This window comes from Ascaphus truei, chromosome 2, assembly GCF_040206685.1.
Source record: "Ascaphus truei isolate aAscTru1 chromosome 2, aAscTru1.hap1, whole genome shotgun sequence".
In the NCBI taxonomy this organism is placed as follows: Eukaryota; Metazoa; Chordata; class Amphibia; order Anura; family Ascaphidae; genus Ascaphus; species Ascaphus truei.
In genome coordinates, this window is record NC_134484.1 from 420,743,411 (window position 1) to 420,765,878 (window position 22,468).

Sequence of the window (22,468 nt, forward strand, 5' to 3'; positions counted from 1 at the left end):
GTAGGGCCCACCAGGGACTACCGTAGGCTTGGGGTATGAAGTCTGTATGTTAAAAAATAAATAATGGATTTACATTATAGGGAGCACGGGGGGGTGGTGTATTGATGCTTATTAGATGTTTTGTAATATACAATTAATTCCTAGTGTAGATGAGCAGGGGGTCTCCGGAGTAGAACCGCGTTGTTTTTATGCCAGGGACCCCCTGATTCCCGAGATACAGGCCCCATTATGGGGTGCCGGTATCTCCTATGCAAGGAAATGTCCCGATCACGTGATACCGCATAGGAGATACCGGCACCCCATAAAGGGACCTGCATCTCAGGAAGCAGGGGTCCCTGGACCTCAAACCAATGCGGTTCGGCTCCGGAGACCCCCTGCACATCTACACTAGGAATAAAATGTATTTTAAAAACCATAATTTTCGGACGAGATTTGCGCTGGGAGAGGCGGCTCTCTCTGAGCAGCTCTCTCTGCAACAGAAATTAATCGCCAGGTTAAGCCTCTTCAGAGGGTTGATCCTATCGCTGGCAGCAACTCGCTAGTTTTGGGAATTTTGCTATGACAGGTAATGAAGGATTTCTGAATACCGTGATAGCAACGCTCCAAAAAACATCGATTTAAATGCCCTGGCGATATTTTTTTTTAACCTTTACTGCATAGGCCTCATCATGTGTGATGGGATCTTTCTTCTTGTGTTTCCCCCACATTTCAGGCACAATCAGGTCTTTCAGATTTTGAAAATACTATGTTTAAAAAATGTTCTGTAATGCATGGTTAATTTTGAGGATGAAGACTGCAGACATAACAATAGCCACACATAATTATTATTAACAACATTTAAAGTATGCCATTTTCATTTCACATAATTTCCATATTGTGAGCCTGAAACTACTGGCACATGAATATATTTTGCATAAGTATGTCGTTAATCTCAATTTAACTTTTCTAGCTTTTAAATATTTACATATGCACACAGTATATTTGCTTTTACATGTCATTAACAAATGTGTCTGCATGAGATGTAAACATGAAAAAAATAAGGGGAAATAAACTCCAGTGGCAATATTTGCCACTAAATAGCTTAATCATATTATATTTAAAAAAATGATGTATTTGTACTTATATTAGAAAGGTCAGGTATAAGTTTTTAAGGAGACAGCATTATTCTATCCAGTCTAGTTTGTTCAAAGAATCTTGGGTTACATTAAATTATATTTTACAGTTTGTTGATCTATATGTAACAGTGTTTCCCCCAACCTCTGGGAGATCCCCCTGTTACCTGTGTATGGTGCATGCTACCTGTTCGTTCACAAGAGGTCGAGTTGTCCGCCGATGTTTGTGGGGACTGCAGGACAGGCTTCTGGGGTATGTACCCGACATTTACTCCAGGGTACACAGCGCCTCCATCTTCCGTAAGCTCCAGATGTATGGAGGCAATCTCCTACGGTAGAAATGGTTACCTCTCCCCCAGTAGGATCACACACCAGGCATGAGGTATATTCAACTGGAATGGATGTATTCCTGTACACTCACAGCACACAGCAGTTCTCTGCCCAACACAGTCTCTGTTCTGGTCTCCTAAATTTAGGATGGTCCCTGGACCTTCACTACAGGTCAAGGGGCCCCCTGAGCAGTCCCTGCTCTTCCCCAGCCTGATAGCAGGACCAGGGGAATAGGTAATCACTCACTCTGCCCTTTAGAGATGAGGACAGGGCCTTCCAGTGCACAGCAGTCCTGCATGATACCCTGTCTCTCTCAATGGTAGAGATACTACTGAATTTGGGTAGCACCTCCCTTAAGTACAGTAAGGGAAGGTACTAGGTCTGATCTCATGATTGGGAAGAACACAGACCTAGTCACACCTCCTCCACTGTCACTCAAGGGACACCCTGTGCCGGGAAAACCCATGATTAGTTCTGGCACTGCCTGCTCTTACCAGGACTTGCATGCATGTGAGGGCAGAATGGTAGCCAGAAACCAGCCATGACTACATATATTTGCCCTACTGTAAAGATGCTAATTTGCATGTCATTACCCAGAATCCCTGGCTGCATTGGATGCATTGGATGCTAAGTGACTATGGGGAAAGGCAGGTTTGTGGACCAGTCTGACATGTGACTGTGCTCATAAGTGTGTTTTTTTAATCTTTGCATTCCAACTGTATAAGTTTGATCCATGTGGCATAAATTTTTAATAGTACTCTTTTTTTAATAAAACATTTTATCTATTCAGATTAAGAAACAGCAAAAAAGGCAAACACTTATTATGATCGACATTTTGATGCTTAGAATCGTTTTGAAACTAAACAATGAAATGGAAATAAATCAGCTTGCAGTTTCTTAAAAAAATGAGAAGTAGATTGCAAAATGGTATCTAAAGATAATGAGTGAATTTATTTGTCACATTATGTTATTAATGGGAACCTTTACAATATTGAAGAGAGTCATTATGTGGACAGAGATTCTGAGATGTGACCAGTAAGTTCACATACAGTACATATAATAGTTACAATAATATACCAGTGCTTTAAAGCTGCAGTTCAGTCAATATCCTGCATGTGTGTTTTTTTTAATAAATCAGTTCTGTAGTAAGAAAAAATACTTTTAGCATTTTCTGTTTTTAAAAAAACAACTTTGAAAGACCAATTTTCTTGTATTCTATTTTAACAGCCATTTGCTAAGGCACTGCCCCTTCATGTCCTGTCACAAGCTCTGGCACACCCCTCTGTCAGCCCTGCCCTCCCTCTAGCACATGTCAGTGCAGGAGTGCTCATGAATATTCATGAGCTTCCACTGCCAGTCAAGCAGATTATAAACAAATGGAAGCTTTTAATATGTCACCAAATTTCGACCTATCAATACATGGAAAACGAATTGAGCTGCAGCTATACTGTTCTTTAGGTAATTAGAGATTGCACACATAAAACTATTGAAGTAAAAAAATAAATGTAAAAAAAAAAAAAAAAAAGACTGAACTGCAGCTTTAATACTTGTAATATCAAAGTATTGTTAAGGATTTGATAAGTCATGGTTTGTGTGCTTATTTATTTTACCCAAAGGACATTAAAGAACAAAAGTGAATATTTTGAAATCTTAACATATAACAATATATATATTTTTTTTACTCTGCTTTTGTTGTATTTGCAATAGGTTGAACCTCTGTCTTCCAACCTAAATGTTATTCAAATTATTTTACATTACCATGACACAGCTGAAAAAAGCACCTGTGCTAGCTTTTGTGGTATTTTGCTAAGTATATAATTTGATTGCAAATGAGTCCCTTCTTGTTTGGTATGAAGCAACACAGCGGTGTGAAGGAGGAAACAAAAGAAATAGCTTTTGCAAATACTGTAAGTGAACAGAAATTACAGTCCACACTCCGAAGTTAATTTTACTGCCAAATAGGCTCTTTTACTTCAAACTGCACTAGACTTGTAACTGAATCGTCTGATTATTTTTTTGCAGCGTTATGTAACATTGTGTTTAGTACTGATACATAATAATGAATTTGTGAGATACCTTTTTAAGCAGCGGTAGATTCAGAAAAAAACTCTATTTTTTGCTTATATCAGGCATGAGCGCATTCATACCAAGAAGGACAACTGCAGAGAGTCTATGACACCGAACCAGAATGATGTCGATGACTTAGCAACATTGGAAGCACTGGATGAGGTACAGTAACATTTTTCATAGACTATTTAAGGATGTGGATGCACTGCACAACATACAGGGTATTTATCAGACTTCCTTGGAAAAATTGGTAGAAAAACAGTATTCGCTATATTTAAAAAAAAAAAAAAACACATAGAAAGATCCCATTCTTCCAAAGTGAGAACTTTGATAAATATTCCCCAGGTCTTTTGAGAAACAATTGTACATAGCTTTGTATTTCTCATTCACGTGGGGTACAAAAATAAGAAATCCGCATACACAATAGGGTTGTTTGCAAAATCTAGCAGTTATGTTTATGGTTCTTGTGTTTTATTATGTATAATATTTGTTTATTTTGTTTTCATATTTGTTGGTGTACATTCATGACTGCCTTATTACTGAATTGGTTTTATTGGCATGTAGGAAAAGTTTAAACATCAAAGTGTTGTGTAGATCAGTGATGCTCAACTCCAGTCCTCAAGACACCCCCCCACCCCCAACAGCTCAGGTTTTCAGAAGATCCCTGGCTCAGCACAGGTGGCTCAGTCTTTGACTGAAGCTGGGATATCCTGAAAACCTGACATGTTGGGGGGTCTTGAGGACTGGAGTTGACCAACCCTGGTGTAGATGAAGATGGAAGTGGACGAGTGATGAGAAAGAATGATTAAAGATGAGAGAAAGTGAAAATAAAATGAATGATATTCACACTGAATTTTAATTTATGTGCTACAAAAAATGGTTAAGCTCCTGTCATTTAAATAAGTATTTACAATGTCTTTAGTATGAGGAATGAAAAAAGTGAACAAAGTATCCAATCTTCGGTGCTTCAGAGAGAACTTGATATAAAATCCAATGGCTCTTCAAACAGGATAATAAATCATGTGGGTGGTTTTATAATGTAGCCATGCTGTAAAATGTTCTGCAGTTGTCTCTCCTGCTGGCAGTAAACCTGGTAAGTTACAGGGGTGCCAGCAGTAATCATGGAGGTTTGCCCTCACACCCTGGTGAGGTGTCATATGTATGGATGGGAGTGGCTACATACTCTGAGTCCACAGTTAGTGACATCAGAGATGTGCCTGTTTCCTGAGGTATATAAGACACAGCACTGCCCAAAGTTAGTGAGTTGGAGGAAGGAATAAGTCTGTGTTGAGACTTGTGAATGGAGGGCCCACTAGTGCAGTAACTAGTGGCCCGTTTCTACATCAAGTAGCATCAAGCCTGACAAGGCCACACTGTGTCCAGGGACCTGGCACAGGGGTGATCTCCCTGCGGGGAGAGGGGATCCCACTCCATTGGGAGGGCGTACGTTTTCAAGGGACAGTACGGCAAGATGTGCGGCTGAGCTAACCGCTGCAAGGGGCAGTCTGCCCATACTATCGTCAATAAAGATGCCCTGTTCAAAGACAACCCCACTGTGTGAGTGTGAAGTTACTCTCCAGTGGAAGTCACCACCAAGAAGGAGTTCCTCATCAGAACCATCTCCCTGCGGACGCAGAATCCTGATGAAGTGGAGACGCTGCACGTGATATAGGTAGGACTCGCACACACTACCTCAGCTGCCTGTCTGGATTGACAGTCCCCGAATACCATCATGCGGGAGACTCAGGAGTCCTGTTGCCAACAGGTGCACCACCAGACACGACCATGTAATGGGGCTGGATAGACCACAGGGGCCAATATGAGATTGGGTGGGTCAGACTAGAGGGAATACCCGTTACATTTAGAGGCGCTGCTGAGATACCTGTCAACAGGACAGGCTTTTGATAGGCACACTGGGAAACAGGGAGAGTGTCTGCTGCCACTTGGGCTGCGTGGGATGGAGCCAGGGGTAGTCAGGGGAGCTGCTGGAGCTGCAGACCGCACGGACTACCTGGGATCCTGCAAGGAGTTGGTGGGGCTGGAGCCGGGCTATAGCTGCCCTAGTCACCTTGAGGTAGTGCTAGTGGTAGGACACCTAAAGGGATAAACTGGTAACGAGGTCAGGAATCCTGGAGAGGGTCTGCGCTAGGCTAGCCAACAGTAGGTAGACGCCCAAGTACTGTATGGAAGAGCCAGAGTACTCTAGCCCATTCCGGACCACTTACCGGAGGGAGCACAGACTGGGAGGAAGGAGATACAGCAGACACAGAAGGAGTGAGCCTAGCCTGAGGTAGTGCAAACACGAGTCAGATCTACATTAGGTACACAAGGTGGTGCACAAGGCATTTTTATTGTATCTGTGTGGCAGCTGCCCCGCAGAGAGGAGCACCATGTACAATAAAACAATATACAGTAACTAAATGGAGGATCCACGCGGTGCGGAAGGTCAAAGATGGCGGATGGAGGCCGAGGGAGAGAGCGCACATTGCATGTGTGCGGGTGAAGAGCAAGCTACAGAAGTGACTTTTGTGAGCCTGCTGTGGAGTGGCGCGAAAGCTGTGGCTGTGCCGTGTTGGTCTTGCCTAGGACCTTGGGGTACTAACCCTGAGGACAGTGAGGAGGACATTGTTGTGAGATATGAGGAGCATAATGGACTTGCTTGTCATTCGACGTACAAACAGTCAAAAGCTACCTCAGCCGATAACAAGATTGACATTGCAAACCAAAATGGCGGTTCCCGCTTCCCTGGGAAACCGCGTGGGCCAGTTGCAGAAAATGTTGCAAATTCTCAACTTGCAGAGAGTTGGCCAGGAGTGGCGCCAACAGGAAAACCACACCCTGATGGGGAGTATGGCGCGAAAGCTGGAGCCGCGCCCTCATGGACTATGACTAACTCAGCCCCGGTGCTGGGTCATCTGACAGATTTAAGGGACCTCCCCCTAATCTCAACCAGGGGGAGTGGTTTCCAGTTTTGGCGGTTGCGGATGGAGTTAGCTGGAGGAGGGATTGCCAAACCAGCCCGTGCACTTCAGTTGCGAGGAGCCAGCGAGCAGAACAGACCACTATTGAGAGTGCCTCCTATAGTGATCATGGCCTGCAAATCTGAAGAGGGATCTCTGATATCAACTCATCCTTACTCGGCTCCTGGAGGCTTCCTAATACTTCGAGTGGCTGGTACCGAGACAGTGGCATGCCTATGCCTACAGTGTCGCCTGCCGGGGGGTGCGGTGAGCACTTCAGCGCGATGTTCGCAACGTGGCCTGCAATATCTGTGGCCCATGCCAACGTTCGTGCCGGTCCATGCAGTAGAGGCCACGGGAGATTTAGCTATGTTATCAGCGGAACTCCCCGGTGCGCTCTGGAGGGAGCATGCGTATTCCGGAGAAAGGGGATCGGGCCCGGCTATCAAAGCTGAGCCGGACGAGAAAGACAATCACCGACGCGGTAATAAAAGAGAGGCTCACCTCCGATCACCGAGCGGAGTGCCCCTACCTAAGTCGAAGTTGGATTCCTCGGATGAGGAACCTGCAGTTCCTACCGCGGTAACGACACGACCGCCGATTAGTCACTGTAGCAGTACTATAAAAAGAGTACCACTCACATGTGTCGGCAGTGAACGAAGCAGAGTATCGCCCATACAGCGGCAACCCGAGTGGCGAAGTCCCACGGCCGTGGTGACCAGCGGTTCTGATGGTGGCAGATCCACCCTGACACCACGGAGCGGTAAGCAAAGTCCCTGCTTTTACCAGGCTCCGAGGGTGGCAACGGCGGAGGAGGGACAGTGCCAGGCCCAAGCAGTGCCACAGAGGAAAAAGGCGTTGCCGGATGTCGTAGTGGAGGAAGAGGTCTCGCTTGGGGACCCAACCCAAGATGGCGGAGAGTCACGTGTGTTCCAGGACGTCGCTTCCAGCGGGCAGGGCGGAGCCGATTGGGAGTTGACTGCGCCTCCTCGCTTGAGCAGTGTCAACCGATTGCCTAGGTCGAAGAAGAGCGGGCGATCGCTACGGAAGCCGGAGAGCAGGGAGACCGGAGAAGCAGAGAGCCCATGCGGTGGCACTGGACCAGGTAGTGGTGAAGAGCGGGTCATAGCCCCACGAATACCGACTATCCGTCCCTATGCCCAACCCCAGGCCCTAGCTAAACCCCCGTCCCCTGTCACCTTTTCCCATGGGTCATCTTCGAGCCTGGGGATGTCTGAGGGGTCCCGAGTCTGTCCGAGGAACGGACTGGGGAGAGCCTGGACTGCTTTACATCTGATTATGGGTCGGCGGGTGGAAGGTACTCTCGGCAAGTGTCCGTGTCGAGTGACTGTTTAAGTGTTGTGAGTGTCACACTAGAGAGTAGGCCCAAGAGGATAGGATCTCAGTCCCGGTCTGCCGGGACACCTGGGGTGTCCTCCTAGGTGGAACTAGAAAAGGGAGAGTCAGTGGAGCCAGCTCCAGAGGAGATTAGGGAGACCCGGTGGTGGGCCCCCTTGTTTGAAGGATATGATGCATGGATGGATAGAACCAGGTTCATCTTAGAGCGAGATGGGGTGGTAGATTATTGGTGGGCCAAGGGAGAGTTCACTGAGGCTCATATAAAAGCGATGCAGGATCGATGGTATGACATTAGCCGCGGGCTAATAGAGCCATTGGGTCCAAGCAAATTGGAAGATCCGGTAGAACTGGACGAACCCCTGTCATGGGTGCTGCCAGGGAGAGCGGGTAACACCAAGTTGATACGGGCCAGCCGGGCTGAACGAGCCATTGTGTCAAAGTACAAGAGCTCACATGGCTTAGAATATCCCTATGTCCCCGAGCCCCTCATGCAGGAGATAAAGGATCAGAGGGATGGGTGGCTATGTGAAACGATAGAGATGTATATGGTGAACAAGGGTGGCGCGATTACTGGGCGCAGGGCGGAAGAAAGGATCTCCCAACTAATGAGAGTGTGGAGCATCGGGCGCAGTATATACATGCACAAGGCTGTATATAGACCTGAGAGTGGCTTGCCCCGGGAATATAGTATCACTGTAACCGATATGGCGGGTCGGTAAGTAAAGAATCCAGACCCTCACCACTATTATTAGGAAGACAGATAGCGAGGTCTGTTTCTGAGATAAGTGCCCCCTGCTGGTCAGTGAGCGCTACACAGTTAATTATGAAAACAGTGATGTGTTCTGACTAATTATGTGTTCCATTTTACAGTGCTTCCTGGACAAAGGTACACCAAATTTAGGTCCCAGCCTGGCCGGTGGGGATTCACCAGGGGGAGATTGTAGCCCTGCTGTAAAATGGTCTGCACTTTTCTCTTCTGCTGGCAGTAAACCTGGTAAGTTACAGGGGTGCCAGCAGTAATCATGGAGGTTTGCCCTCACACCCTGGTGAGATGTCATATGTATGGATGGAAGTGGCTACATACTCTGAGTCCACAGTTAGTGACATCAGAGATGTGCCTGTTTCCTGAGGTATATAAGATACAGCACTGCCCAAAGTTAGTGAGTTGGAGGAAGGAATAAGTCTGTTTTGAGACTTGTGAATGGAGGGCCCACTAGTGCAGTAACTAGTGGCCCATTTCTACATCAAGTAGCATCAAGCCTGACAAGGCCACACTGTGTCCAGGGACCTGGCACAGGGGTGATCTCCCTGCGGGGAGAGGGGATCCCACTCCATTGGGAGGGCGTACCTTTTCAAGGGACAGTACGGCAAGATGTGCGGCTGAGCTAACTGCTGCAAGGGGCAGTCTGCCCATACTATCGTCAATAAAGATGCCCTGTTCAAAGACAACCCCACTGTGTGAGTGTGAAGTTACTCTCCAGTGGAAGTCACTACCAAGAAGGAGTTCCTCATCAGAACCATTTCCCTGCGGACACAGAGATCCTGATGAGGTGGAGGCGCTGCACGTGATAGAGGTAGGACTCGCACACACTACCTCAGCTGCCTGTCTGGATTGACAGTCCCCGAATACCATCATGCGGGAGACTCAGGAGTCCTGTTGCCAACAGGTGCACCACCAGACACGACCATGTAATGGGGGCTGGATAGACCACAGGGGCCAATATGAAATTGGGTGGTCAAACTAGAGGGAATACCCGTTACAATAATATAAAGGATTTAAACATCCTATGAATCCCTTGATTAAAGTTGTGAGTTGTACTGTATATGATCAAACTTCACATGCCTGTATAACTCATGAAAATAAGCCACATACGGGTATAGCCAATATGCACAGCATGAACAGCCTACTGAGGGTATACAGTAAGAACAAAACCTTCCCCCTAACTAATACCAACACTCAGTGTCACCTGGTGCAGGCGAGTCCCCCCTCCTCAGATAATGGGCAAATGCAGAGCCAGCATAAAGTGCAGGCAGTGGGGCATAATGGTAAAGGCAAGGAAGTAAACTACTCCACAGATAAAGTCCACAGGGTGCTCAGCAGCGTGCATCCAGACATGAAGGAAAGCAGCAATAGATGAAAAAATGCAAGGCACAGCACCAAAGGAAGGCAGCCAGACTTTATTAGATAAAAAGTTATTATTAATTAGGCCAATGCCATAGCTAAAAAGGACAATGAATCCTCAGACGCGTTACGCACCAAACACGGGTGCTTCGTCAGCGAGTAAAGGTACATCACATACAATAGCTGGTAAATAGTGCTGTCAACCGGATGTAATGCCCCAGCTCAAAAATCAGCTATGAACCGAGATCAGGCACACCAGTGAGTGACATAAATCAGAAAGGACTGAAATGAAGCTAACCCATGAAAATAAAAACAGTGTGCTAATCTATAACCTGTGCCTAGAACAGGAAAATTAATGCACAAATGAGAAATGTGATTAAAACCACAAACATTGTCCTGATACAAAAACTGTTAACAGGGATGGAAAAATGAATGTACTGTATAATCATATAAGGCAGGGTACAGTATATAATCACAGCATAAATACCTAATCAATGATTTGAGAAACACATGAAAAATAAAAAATAAATATTAAATATCACAAAATAAACAATTAAAACTGATATGATAATGAATCTATAACCAAAACAAGAGACATAAGAGACAAACGTCCTGGACAAAAAGGACACATACCCACAGAGTAAATGTAAATATAAACATAACCAAAAATAAAAAAATCATTGTAATGTGAAAGCAGCAATGCCACCGCTAGGATAAAATGTGCACTATTGCAAATGTGTAAACATCTTATCAAATATAATCTTTATACATGCATGATCCAGAAACCAAGTCTGAATATTGGTCATATTAATAAAAGAAAAAAAAATATATATGAACACTCATGGTACTCATAAAAAAAAGGAAGCCCCTTAAAAAATCAATAATCAAATAAAATAAAAAATAAATAAAAATAATTAGTAAAGATGAATTCTCTTCCGAAATGGATTTATCTGTTTCATAACCTTCCTATTATTATTGTTCCAACCAACGTTATGAGTGATCTGCAAAAAAAATGTACACATTTATTTTGGGGGGGAAAAACCAAGAATAAAAAGAAGTGTACGTAGTACATTTAAAGCAGATGGGTGTCTAGCGTTGCCATCACTGAATGAATATTATGCCACAGCACATTTAAGCCATTTACCAGCATGGCATAGACCCCCACAAACAATCAAATGGATAGAAATATAATCTAGTGAGATATCTATGCAAATTATAGACTCATTGTTATGGATTCCCCACCCCAAAATAGACCTAAAGAGGTATATAACCACCCAATTATTAAGTTTACTTTGAGTGTATGAAATATGGGAGAAAAAGAAGGGGTTAAGCAGACAACCCTCACTTATTACTCCATTATGGAGGAATGAGGAATTCCCCCCAAGTTGTACACCAGAAAGGAATAATATTTGGATCATAAAAGGTGTAATCAGGATTCAAGATGTTATGGTTTTGGAGAAGTTATACACATTTGAAGAAATACAAAAATATATATATATTATTCCAGCGTCAAAATATTTCAGGTACATACAAATTAGGCATTTTATTATCTCAAAACATTTCCCACAAGGTTTCACACATCCAACTTTATTTGAAAAAATGTGCACAACACAAACAGAGAGGGATAATTTAAAAAATATATGCTGTTCTGAATTCTATGGATACGAATGAAAAACACTCATGTATGACTATGTGGGAGAAAGATATACTGTAGGAAAATACATTTCTAGGGAGGATTGGTCAGATATAATGGAAGCTGCAGCGAGTTCATCTGTCTGTACTATAATTAAGGAAAACAGATATAAGATAATGATGAAGTGGTATTTAACAGCAGATAGGGTAGCACATATACAGTTGTGTTAAAAAGAAAGTACACCCTCATTGAATTCTATGGTTTTACATATGATGACATAATAACAATCATCTGTTCCTTAGCAGGTCTTAAAATTAGGTAAATACAACCTCAGATGAACAACAACATATGACACATTACACCGTGTCATGATTTATTTAACAAAAATAAAGCCAAAATGGAGAAGCTATGTGTCAATTTAATTATGATGTTTTTTTGTTCCCAACTCACCCTTTCTTCTTTGTTCTGTAGCCACCCCCCCCCCCTGATTATAACTAAAAAACAAATAAAAAACTGTTTGGGGAAAAAAAAGGAAGCCCAACAGGCAAATGCCGATTGAAACACAAAATAAAAACCTAACAAGAAATAACATATAAGGCTGCGTCCATAGTAATTTGAGCCGTGCGGAGGTGCGCAGAGGCTGAGGGAAAGCGGGTGCTTTCCCTGGCCATGGTACATGCGCCATCCGTGGGTGTGTCTAGGGGCGGCCAGTGATGTCATGGAGCTGGTTCTCCCTCATTGGGCGAAATGCCCACGTGACAGCCTGTTGCGCCAAGAAATCAGTTTCAACTGATTTCTTGCGCAACGCGCGCCCCCTCCCGCTTCCGCACGCCTTATAGACGCGAACACTGCCTTAAGGCAGTCTGTTTGCTTAGCATGCGGACGCATCCACGCGGTCTGCCTTACCATGGATGAAGCCTAATAAGAATGCTACCTACTGTAGATGCAGAAAGAAACCACAGTGTAACATTAGACAAACTTGAGGCCAAAAAATAATGAAATATTAATACATCCAGGATGCAAAACGAATCACCTCTAAGACCCAAACAATTATCACAATGTATCCAGACAAATATTCACAAAGTATCAATGTAGAAAATGGCAAAGCTCCTAATCCACATTGATACATGATGGATGGAGAGTATAGAATAATCTATGTCAAGTAATATATACACAACCTTTTCTTTATTTTTGATAGGGATTTTGACACTTATTTTGTTTATTAATACACTCTACACTAACAATTATAATCTCACATTCACTTATTATTGCTATCACCATATTCATTATTTAGATTTGTCCCTGTACATTGATATGTATTCTACTATTCAGACAGACACCTATCGTAAATTCAACTCGAGTAAAGCTTTTCTTAGGGTAGACGGCAGTCATCCCCATTCAATTATTCATGGTATCTCCAAAGGCCGATTTTTTGAGACAAAAGAAATTGTTCGAATCAGAGACTTTTTTGGCTCAGAGGATCTAAAAACCAGATTCATACAAATAGGTTATAAACCATCCAATGTTGAAGATGCATTCATGTGTGCAAAGTCGATGGATAGATCTGATTTATTAGTTCCCAAGAAATGGTTCCAACAGTCTTTTGTCAATACACATACACAGTTTTCTGAGGTGCATCTGTTCATCACTGAATATAGCTGTCCAGCTCATCAAATTAAAGCAATTATTCATAAACATTGGAATGTTTTGAAACACAACAAAACTCTGAAACCATTTATTGATCCTTGTCCCAAGTTGCTTTTTAGGAGAGCCAAAACTCTTGCTACCCATTCATCTCCAAGCCTTTCTGCACAACACAAATACACCAATATATTCAAAGGTGTCTTTAAATGTGGGCACTGTTGCATTTGCACTTATGTGGCGCTTATCAAAACCATTAGGACTAGTCATTTGAGATCCCTCTCCAACATCAGAGTGTTTATCAATTGTAATTCCACCTATACTGTGTACCAAAAATCGAAAAAGAAGTAAAGTGAAAATAAGTGCAAATTAATTATAAAATGTGCAAATTTGAATAAATATAAAACACATTTTGTGGTGCAGCTCCTAAGAGACAAAGTTTTGTTTGTCTTAAGAAAATAATAATAATAATAATTATAATAATAAGAGAAAATACAAACATTTGACGCAAACACAAACAAATATAGTGTAAAAGTGGTAAAAAAAAATGGACTCTTGATCTGCAAAACCAGAGAGGACTTCCACATAGGAAAAAAAGACACAATAGTGTAATAGAGTCAAACAACTCAGATTGTATTGGATATAAAAAATGCGAACGCACAAACAAATATTTTAAAAGAGCCTCAAGATATAAAAACCTTGGAAGAATCTCACACTTGGGTCCCTCCTGGTCCCAGTTTCGGTCACCGGTAGATGTCCACAACAGTTCTTGCTGTGTACCAGGGTTTTCAGCCATGTTATAGTGTAGCTGGTTCCTCCTGCGTCTATGTACAGCGAGCTGCTTGGCCCTTCGCTCCAATCCAGTCACTGACTGGCGTGACGTTACTTGGTGACGTAACTTAGGACCTGGATGATCACTGAGTCTCTTACACTATATTTGTTTGTGTTTGCACCCCAATTTTTGTATTTTCTCTTATACTCTGTACCGACTTACATGTGGTATGACATATATTGGCAGGACCATTAGATCTCTCAAGATGCGCATAATGGAGCATTTACATTCGATAAACATGCTGACGGTCGCTATCCAGTATCATTTCACATCCTTCCCCTTAGGCTCCATTAATAACTTAACATTTGCTGGCATTGAGGTCATCTCCACCCTGGATAGGGGAGGAGATAGACTTTTATTACTTAATCAACAAGAAATGTATTGGATTTTTAATTTAAACACTCTCCATCCATCAGGTATCAATGTGCAATGGGAGCTTTGCCATTTTCTACATCTTTGTTGATATGTCTGGATACATTGTGATTATTGTTTGGGTCTTAGAAGTGATTCATTTAGCATCCTGGATATATATAATTTTTATTTTATATAACATTTAATTAAAAAAAAATGTAAGCCTTGATAAAGCACCCGGTTGGCGCGAAACATGTCGGTGTGCTTGTCATGCTTTGATCCAATAAATCTTTTTCATTTTTAACCACATTGGGAAACGTATTCTGTTGTTTTTTTTGTTTGTTTTTTGCATTAGTAGTGCTCTGCTAGTTTCTCTCTTCATTATATTAATGTTTCATAATATTTGGGTTCTAGGTTTACTTTCGTGGGTTAACTTTGTTTGTTAGTCCTTTCTGATTTATATACCTCACCGGTATGCAGGATCCCGGATCCCGGTTCATGGTTGCAGATTTTTGAGCTGAGGGGTTGTTGATGTGCTGTTTATCAGCTCCCCAGCTGCATGCCTCCCTTACTGACACGAGCAAAACAAAACTGTATGGTGCTCTAACATAGACCTGACCAATATAGGTTGTAGCAGTATATTAAAGAATTCAATCCATTCCCAGAGATATCCCACACTATAATGGACCATCTATATTATAAACATCACATCCATTTGATCAATAAACCAGAAGAGTAACACCTTTGTGATGATGAATACTCACACTTGCTTGTTTCTGGTCTGTAACATTGAAAAGGATTCCTGTGGTATTAGCTGGAGTAAATTCACTCACTTTTTGCAGATGGGTCTTCAGTGGGTTCTTCATAGGTGTGTGCTGCCGGTTCTCCAGGGTAGTAGACAGGTTCAGCAGGGAGAGATGGAGCACTACAGGAAAAAATTGCTGGAGAGTGTGTTCCCAATAAAAATAAGGTTTATTGGATCAGAGCATGATAACAAGGATGAGCCCTGGGGCCCCCACCAACGCGTTTCGAGCTTCCGCTCTTTCTCAAGGTGATAACACTCTGATCAAATCTCTTACCTTATAAAGGTTCATTTTCCCGCCTTTCCTCACCCCTAACCCGTCGCTTGGTTGCGTCACGAGCAGCGCGCCGTGTGTATAGGGCGCGCAGGGTAGAGCGGTGACGTCAGCGCGTCTATGAACATCAACAACAACTTTATTATTATTTCTGACGAACATTGAAAAAAACTTTAAAATAACTTTATTAACACTAAACAATGAACAGTACATATAATATTCATTACGAATGAAATGTACATTTAAATCATGTTAAAAACAAAGATAATCAATGTATCTAAAAATGTTTAAAAGAAAAAACAATCATGGATGTTAGAGTTTAGGATACATATGTATGACTCTGTACACGGACCCAGAGGATATAACTTAAAACATGCAGCCCTTTGTGTATATGGTTATGTAAATATATGGAAGTTCACTAGGTTAGCCTTATTTGTGAACTTATCCATCCCACATTTCACAGTATCCCTGTTCAGTCTGAGTACGGGAACAGAGTCATATAATCAGATGTTTATGATCCATATTATTGTAGAATTATTAGATGTGTGGACCGAAAACTTATTTTGGCATATAATAATCCATGTTTTTAGATCAATATTCTTTATTGTTTTACATCTAAACTTATTATAAATATTATACCCAAGTTAATGACAAAAATTAGTATTATTAATTATACAGGTTACATACTTCAAACCAATTATCAATTGCACAGAATAAAGTTGTTGTCATAACACTATTGTATTTGACTTTTTTAATTAGTATATTTTTATTTTAGAAACGGATTGAGATCCCATTCTGAATTTAGACCAAAGGGGATTCTTGTATTGAGGGTAAAAATCCAGAAGAGTTCCCTTTTATCAAGTATGTCTAATCTGTTTCCCCCTCTGTAGGGTTTTTTTATGTGTTCAATTCCTCTATATTTTAATTTTCTAATGTCTCCTTGTTTACAATTAGTAAAATGTAGGGATACTGGATGTGTGAGATCCCCTACCTTAATTAATCTAATGTGCTCCCTCATTCTAACTTTTAAAGCTCGTGTGGTACGTCCTACATATTGTTTGCCACATCCACAGTCCAATAAATAGACTATGAATGTGGCATTACAATTAATGAAGGATTTGATGGGATATGATTGTCCTGTGTTAAAGGATACAAAATTTGAGGACGGCATTGGAATGTTTTGTCTGCAGACCCATTACTAACTAAGGTACACACGGAAGGCCCTCGTTTTGTATTCAAAAAAGCAAAAACGATAGCAAATCATGTCTCAAGAAGCCTTTTTTCTTCCTCATGTGTAGATCAAAAAGAACATCTCCCAAAGGGTTGTTTCAAATGCCTCAATTGTATTTCTTGTGCTTATATGATGCCGTCCTCAAATTTTGTGAATACTAACCTTTTAGTTAATGCACCGATTATAAAAATACATACATACAGTATAATTTGACTATATATTTGTAGGTTTCAAAATTATTAAAATAAAAATCCTCAAAGGAACATCAGTCACAGTGATGTTCCACATTAAGGCTATCACAGCATCTGTTAGCTGGATGTTTTTTCAAATCCATTGGAAACATTTTTTTTCTGTGTCTTTTTATAGGGCAGCATAATTTCATATAAATGGTGCAGGTTGTTAAGGACAAGATGAAGTGATAATGGCATTTAAATGAGCCTTGTCATGTTAATGGTTATAAAAAAAAAGCGGGGGCTTGCTACAGTGTGTGCATTACCATTTATAGCCCTAATACTTAACAAATCACATTATTTTACATGGTAAGACCACATGATTTGAGTCAGTTTTTACTATTTAGTAACTTTTTTCTACATTAAGTGCCTTATTTATCTATTGTCTGGTATACATTTACACCCAAAAAACACTTTCAGTATTTTTGTAAATCTAATTTACTCTTTTGTGCTCTTCTCATTTTGGATACTTTTTACCACCAATACGTTATTTAAATGACTTTAAATAACACTCCTGCTCCATGTAAATGTGGCAATCACAATAATGATGTGTCCAAATCTATGCACATACTGGATTTGTTATACAATGTTATTCCTGTTACAAAGATGTGTACAGTGTCTTAGACAGACTTAAGTGACAGAATGCTCCTTGCTCAGCAGGTATGTGGAGTGAAGTATACAGAAGGTGCATAGACAGGATAAGTATGAGAGATAGTCAGAAGAAGGGAAAGTCTCTGTATGTTGCACTCAGATGTAATGTAGAATTAGTGATAAGAATATAAAAATTAACTTTTAATACACAAAGTTAAAGTCAAGTCAAATTGTAGCACATAAACTTGACAGTGCATGAATATATACAGTGAAGCAAACGAAATAAAAACTGTGTATATAAACCAAGGGCTAAGGGAAAAAAGTGTCTTGGATATGGTGTTTAATGTGACATGAACCCCAGAATAGTATGGACAATATTGGCTAAAGGTAATAACCACTAATGTTGTGGATAGGACCCACTCCTAGTATAGTGTATTAAGACCACATATGGATCCAAATTAATCTACGCTCTATTAGGAACAGTATAGGATAACCAGGGTCACTGTCCTTTGATCCGAAAGTGTGTGTGTGTGTGTGTGTGTATGTATGTATATATGTGTATATATATACATCTTAACCCCATTATAGCGCAGTCCTCGGGGGCCACCCATGACCACCGTGTTATAAACGGGGTGGTGGAAAAAAAATGGCAGTCGAAATAGTTTTTTTTTTACATTTTTTTTTTTGTGGTGGTTCTATGTCCGCCGGAGGGGGAAAGCTGAGAACTCTCCCAGTGTTCCCAGACCTGGTGGGGCAGCAGCTACAGCACACAGCACTTACCCAGCATCTTGCAGCTCTTCTCCCTTCTCTGCTTCCTGCTTCTGCTTCCGTCTTGTGAGAGCAAGCTCCCTTAAAGAGACAGTGGGCCTCATGCAGTAAGCGACGATTATGTGAAATCGGCAAGCTTATCGATTAGTCATGTTATTGGCGTTTTTCCCTCTCCGTATGCAGTAAGTGCCGAATACATTCAAAATCAACCAGAAAACAAATCCGCCCACTCTCACGATGATGAGCCGATCACACACAGGTGTATCGGCGTGCGTGGCGGGGTGCTGTTAGGTTGCACAATCACAAATCTTGCTGAATCAGGCGAAACAAGCATGTTTTTGATTGCGCGCCATATTTAAAGGCAACGTGTACTGCTAATCATTCTCTGTGTTGTTGGGAGTGAGAGAGAGAGAGAGACGCACAGAGCTGGACGATTGAAGATTTGCATATTGACTGAGAGACTTGTTGTGTATTGGGTGAGCTTTGTCCTTTGTTGTTTTGTTTACATCTTTGTCTTGTTTTATATGTGGAAGTGGGTCGTGTGATTGCCTGTACATTTCTTGTCTGTTTTTTGTGAGTGCTGGAAGTATGCCCGCAAAGCGTGGGAAGAGTGATGCTGGTGGGAGTGGGAGTGCTACTCGTGGGAGTACACGTCGGAGTGAACGTTCTGTTCAGGGGAGTGATGTTGCTGGTGCACCGAGTGGTGTTGCTGGGAGTGGGAGTGCTGTTGTTGGGAGTGGGAGTGCTGGTGCTGCGAGTGGTGTTGCTGGGAGTGGGAGTGCTGTTGTTGGGAGTGGGAGTGCTGTTGTTGGGAGTGGGAGTGCTGTTGCTGTGAGTGAGAGTGCTGGTGCTGGGAGTGGGAGTGCTGTTGCTGTGAGTGGGAGTGCTGGTGCTGGGAGTGCTGGTGCTAGGAGTGTGAGTGCTGGTGCTAGGAGTGTGAGTGCTGGTGCTAGGAGTGTGAGTGCTGGTGCTAGGAGTGGGAGTGCTGGTGCTGGGAGTGCTGCTGGTGGCGCAGTTGCTGATGGGGTGTCTGGTGGTGGCGTGCTTGCTGGTGGCCAGCTTTTGGAGGCTCTTCCATTGGAAGAAGGAGAGTCCAGTCAGCACCAGCCAAGCTCTGACCCTAAACCTGCTCGGAAAAAACGTGTGGAGAAGCCACGTAATCCTCGCTTCAATGACCAGGAAAATAGGGCTCTTGTCACTGGCATTCTGGAGCACTATGACAGTCTCTATGGACATTTAGTAGGTAAGTGTAACTTTACATTTATTATTCAAATACATGTGATCCTAGGTCATCTGAGTTTTGTTCATATGCAAATATGGGTTCAGAATATCTTTCTATGTTAATTAGTCTGGAAACACAGCTTTTTATCATGCCTTACAAGGACAACTAAACACAGGCGGTCAATTTGCCAGAACTGCATACAATATGAATGCAACCTTGCTTACATGTATAGGTTTAGTAGTGAATGCTCATGTGCTGCACATATTACACATAAAACAGCATGTTTGCTATCTCTTGGAACAGCTAGCAGTGTAGGAAACTGGTGCTTATATTATTATTAATTTACCTCATATCTTTTATATGTTTTTCAAGGGCGGACAAGTGCAGCAAGCAAAAAAGAAATGTGGGACACAATAGTCATTGGTGTCAATGCCTGTGGGAATAGTGTCAGGGACAAGTATCATTGTCGGAAAAGATTTGATGATATTAGGTCCAAATTGAAAAAGAAAATACAAGACCAACGCGTGCATGCTACTGGCACTGGAGGTGGGCCCACACCACAACGTCTCATATTGACTCCATTGGAGGAGCTGCTTTGGCCAAAATTACTTACCGTCGTCGTGGAAGGCTTGGCTGGTGACCGTGACATTGGAATTTATCCGTCACAATTTCCAGCAGGTGATAAATATTACTGTACTAGGCGTGTCGTTGCTTACAGTTATTTTGCATATTTACACTGCTTTTTATACTGTCTTCACAATATAAGCATACCTGCATCTATATATGTATATGTCTGATTCTGTATATATATATCTCAAAATAGACATATATGTAGTAGTCCTACTAAAAGCAGTAACTAATATAGCACGTGCCATTGCGTGCTCATTTACATGTGAATTCCCAAAATGCATAGCTGCAGTGGAAGCAATTGATGGTGGGCGAAGATGGGGAACAACAGGGTAGTACACATGTGTAACACATGTTCATGAGAAATTATTAGTAGCTACAGGTACAGAACAGAAATATGTATCATATTATTGTGTATTTTATTGATTTTACTCCGACAAACATGACATTACTGCCTATTTTAAGCATGCATCAAAGAAATTGCATGTAACGGCCTACAAACATCACTGGCACTAACACATCTATAGTTGCTTATGAAAAGGTCCATTTTTGCTTTATGTCATATACAGACAGCATAATGAGGCACACGTATCATATGTTATGTCATTGTTTTCATAACTTAAACACTGCAGATGACTACTTAGCTCATCTACCATTGTGTTAAAGCAGCTGCAATTAATATCTCATCACAGCATACACTTCAACAGAGGGGGTGGGGTTCAGCACACACACTAATTACAGCCTCATTTCACGGTCAACTTAGTTCACACCATTTGCACCTGTTTCAAGTCATTGAAAGGTGTGGCTGATTAGGCTTTTTGGGGAAGGGAATACCTTTCTTACAACTGAATAGCACAACTGAAGTTAATCACACTCATTTGAAAGCTTAACTCTAGCTACTAAATGCCCCAACAACTCATTACTTATCAAAGCGTACGTCACACATTAGTTCACTCATATCTATAGTTGAACTACTATGAAAGACACATTATCACACACTGCATGTGGTGTCTTGTTGAGTCACAGCCACATTCAGGTGTGCCACATCTTCGATTAATGTACCACACATATCCTCTACCAAAAACAACACTTTTTGCAATATGACCACCTTCATGATAACCATTGTGAATGGTCATCTCATGATAGTTATGTACATTATGATACTGATATCACTACACAACATATGATTTTTATGTACTCATTTAATCTATTTATCCTCACGCATTACTGCAGAAACATAGTATGTTGTATGTTAGGGAACTCAAAAATTCTAAGTACACAGGCATGTACAGTGTTATTACAACTATTTATGTTCACTTTCACACACATTTTCGGTTAAGGAACTGATGTTGTTAGTTAATCATAAATACAGAACATACAATAAGTGTTTGTTCAATATTTACACATGTAAATGTAAAACTTATGTTATTGTTATATATAGTTGCCCCTGGAGGACATGTGTCACCTGAGATGGAACAAGTGTCTTCACCTGGGTCAGCCAGCTCAACACTACTAGAAGGTGAGTGTATCATTTGCTGGCCATATAATATGTGCTCTTCTATATGTTATGTTGTCATGTGCATTATTTGTTTTGCACATCTTCTTTAAATAGGATTACTTAGTGTCAGTGAAAATTAAGTGTAAGGCAACATGTATTGTGTTAGTGATGTTAATTATCATGTAGGACTTCTGAGTTTAGAGCAACTTTTCATTCATTCATATTTCATACTGAGTCCAAACATTATTCGTAAGTCAAGGTAGTTTTTAATGAGATTATAAAACGTATGCTAACATGTTAGGTGTTACTTAGGACACAGTACAATTACATAGTAACACAGCATACATTAACATGCCATTTAATAATGTGTACATTTCTTTTTAGAACATCATGGTGATGAGGATGATGAGTATGATGAGGATGACGCCACAGAAGAGACTGAAATACAATCATGTGACCATGAAGAGGTGCCAATAGAAACTGTTGTACCGCCAAATCGTCCATCAACTTCCACATACGATGCAATTGTAGCTTCAGAGGGAAAAATAGTGGACGCAGAAAATCGTCGCCATTCAGACATGATGACAGTGCTGGAAAGGATGATTGGACTGCAGGAAGAAACAGTATCACAATTGGCACATCTCCACAGAGTCTTCATTGAAGTGCCTAAACAGTTGCAAAAAATCAACACCTCATTCGAAGCATTAGTTGTTCAGCAAACACAAGCTAATTACTGGAGAATGACTAATGTACCACAATTCAACACCTCCCAGCCAGGATCTGTTCATGCAGGTCAGTTTTCACCACATTCATCTGAT

At 41.6% G+C, this 22,468-nt stretch overlaps 1 protein-coding gene across 1 annotated transcript in view; it reads left to right on the top strand.

Annotated features, from left to right (window-relative positions):
• The window catches only part of LOC142487762 (myosin-IIIa-like), a 171,703-nt gene that overhangs the window by 112,291 nt on the left and 36,944 nt on the right, over window positions 1–22,468 (top strand). The window contains exon 11 of the mRNA XM_075587612.1: window positions 3,572–3,671. Coding sequence (XP_075443727.1) covers window positions 3,572–3,671 — 100 coding nt within the window. The remainder of the gene's footprint in view (window positions 1–3,571; window positions 3,672–22,468) is intronic.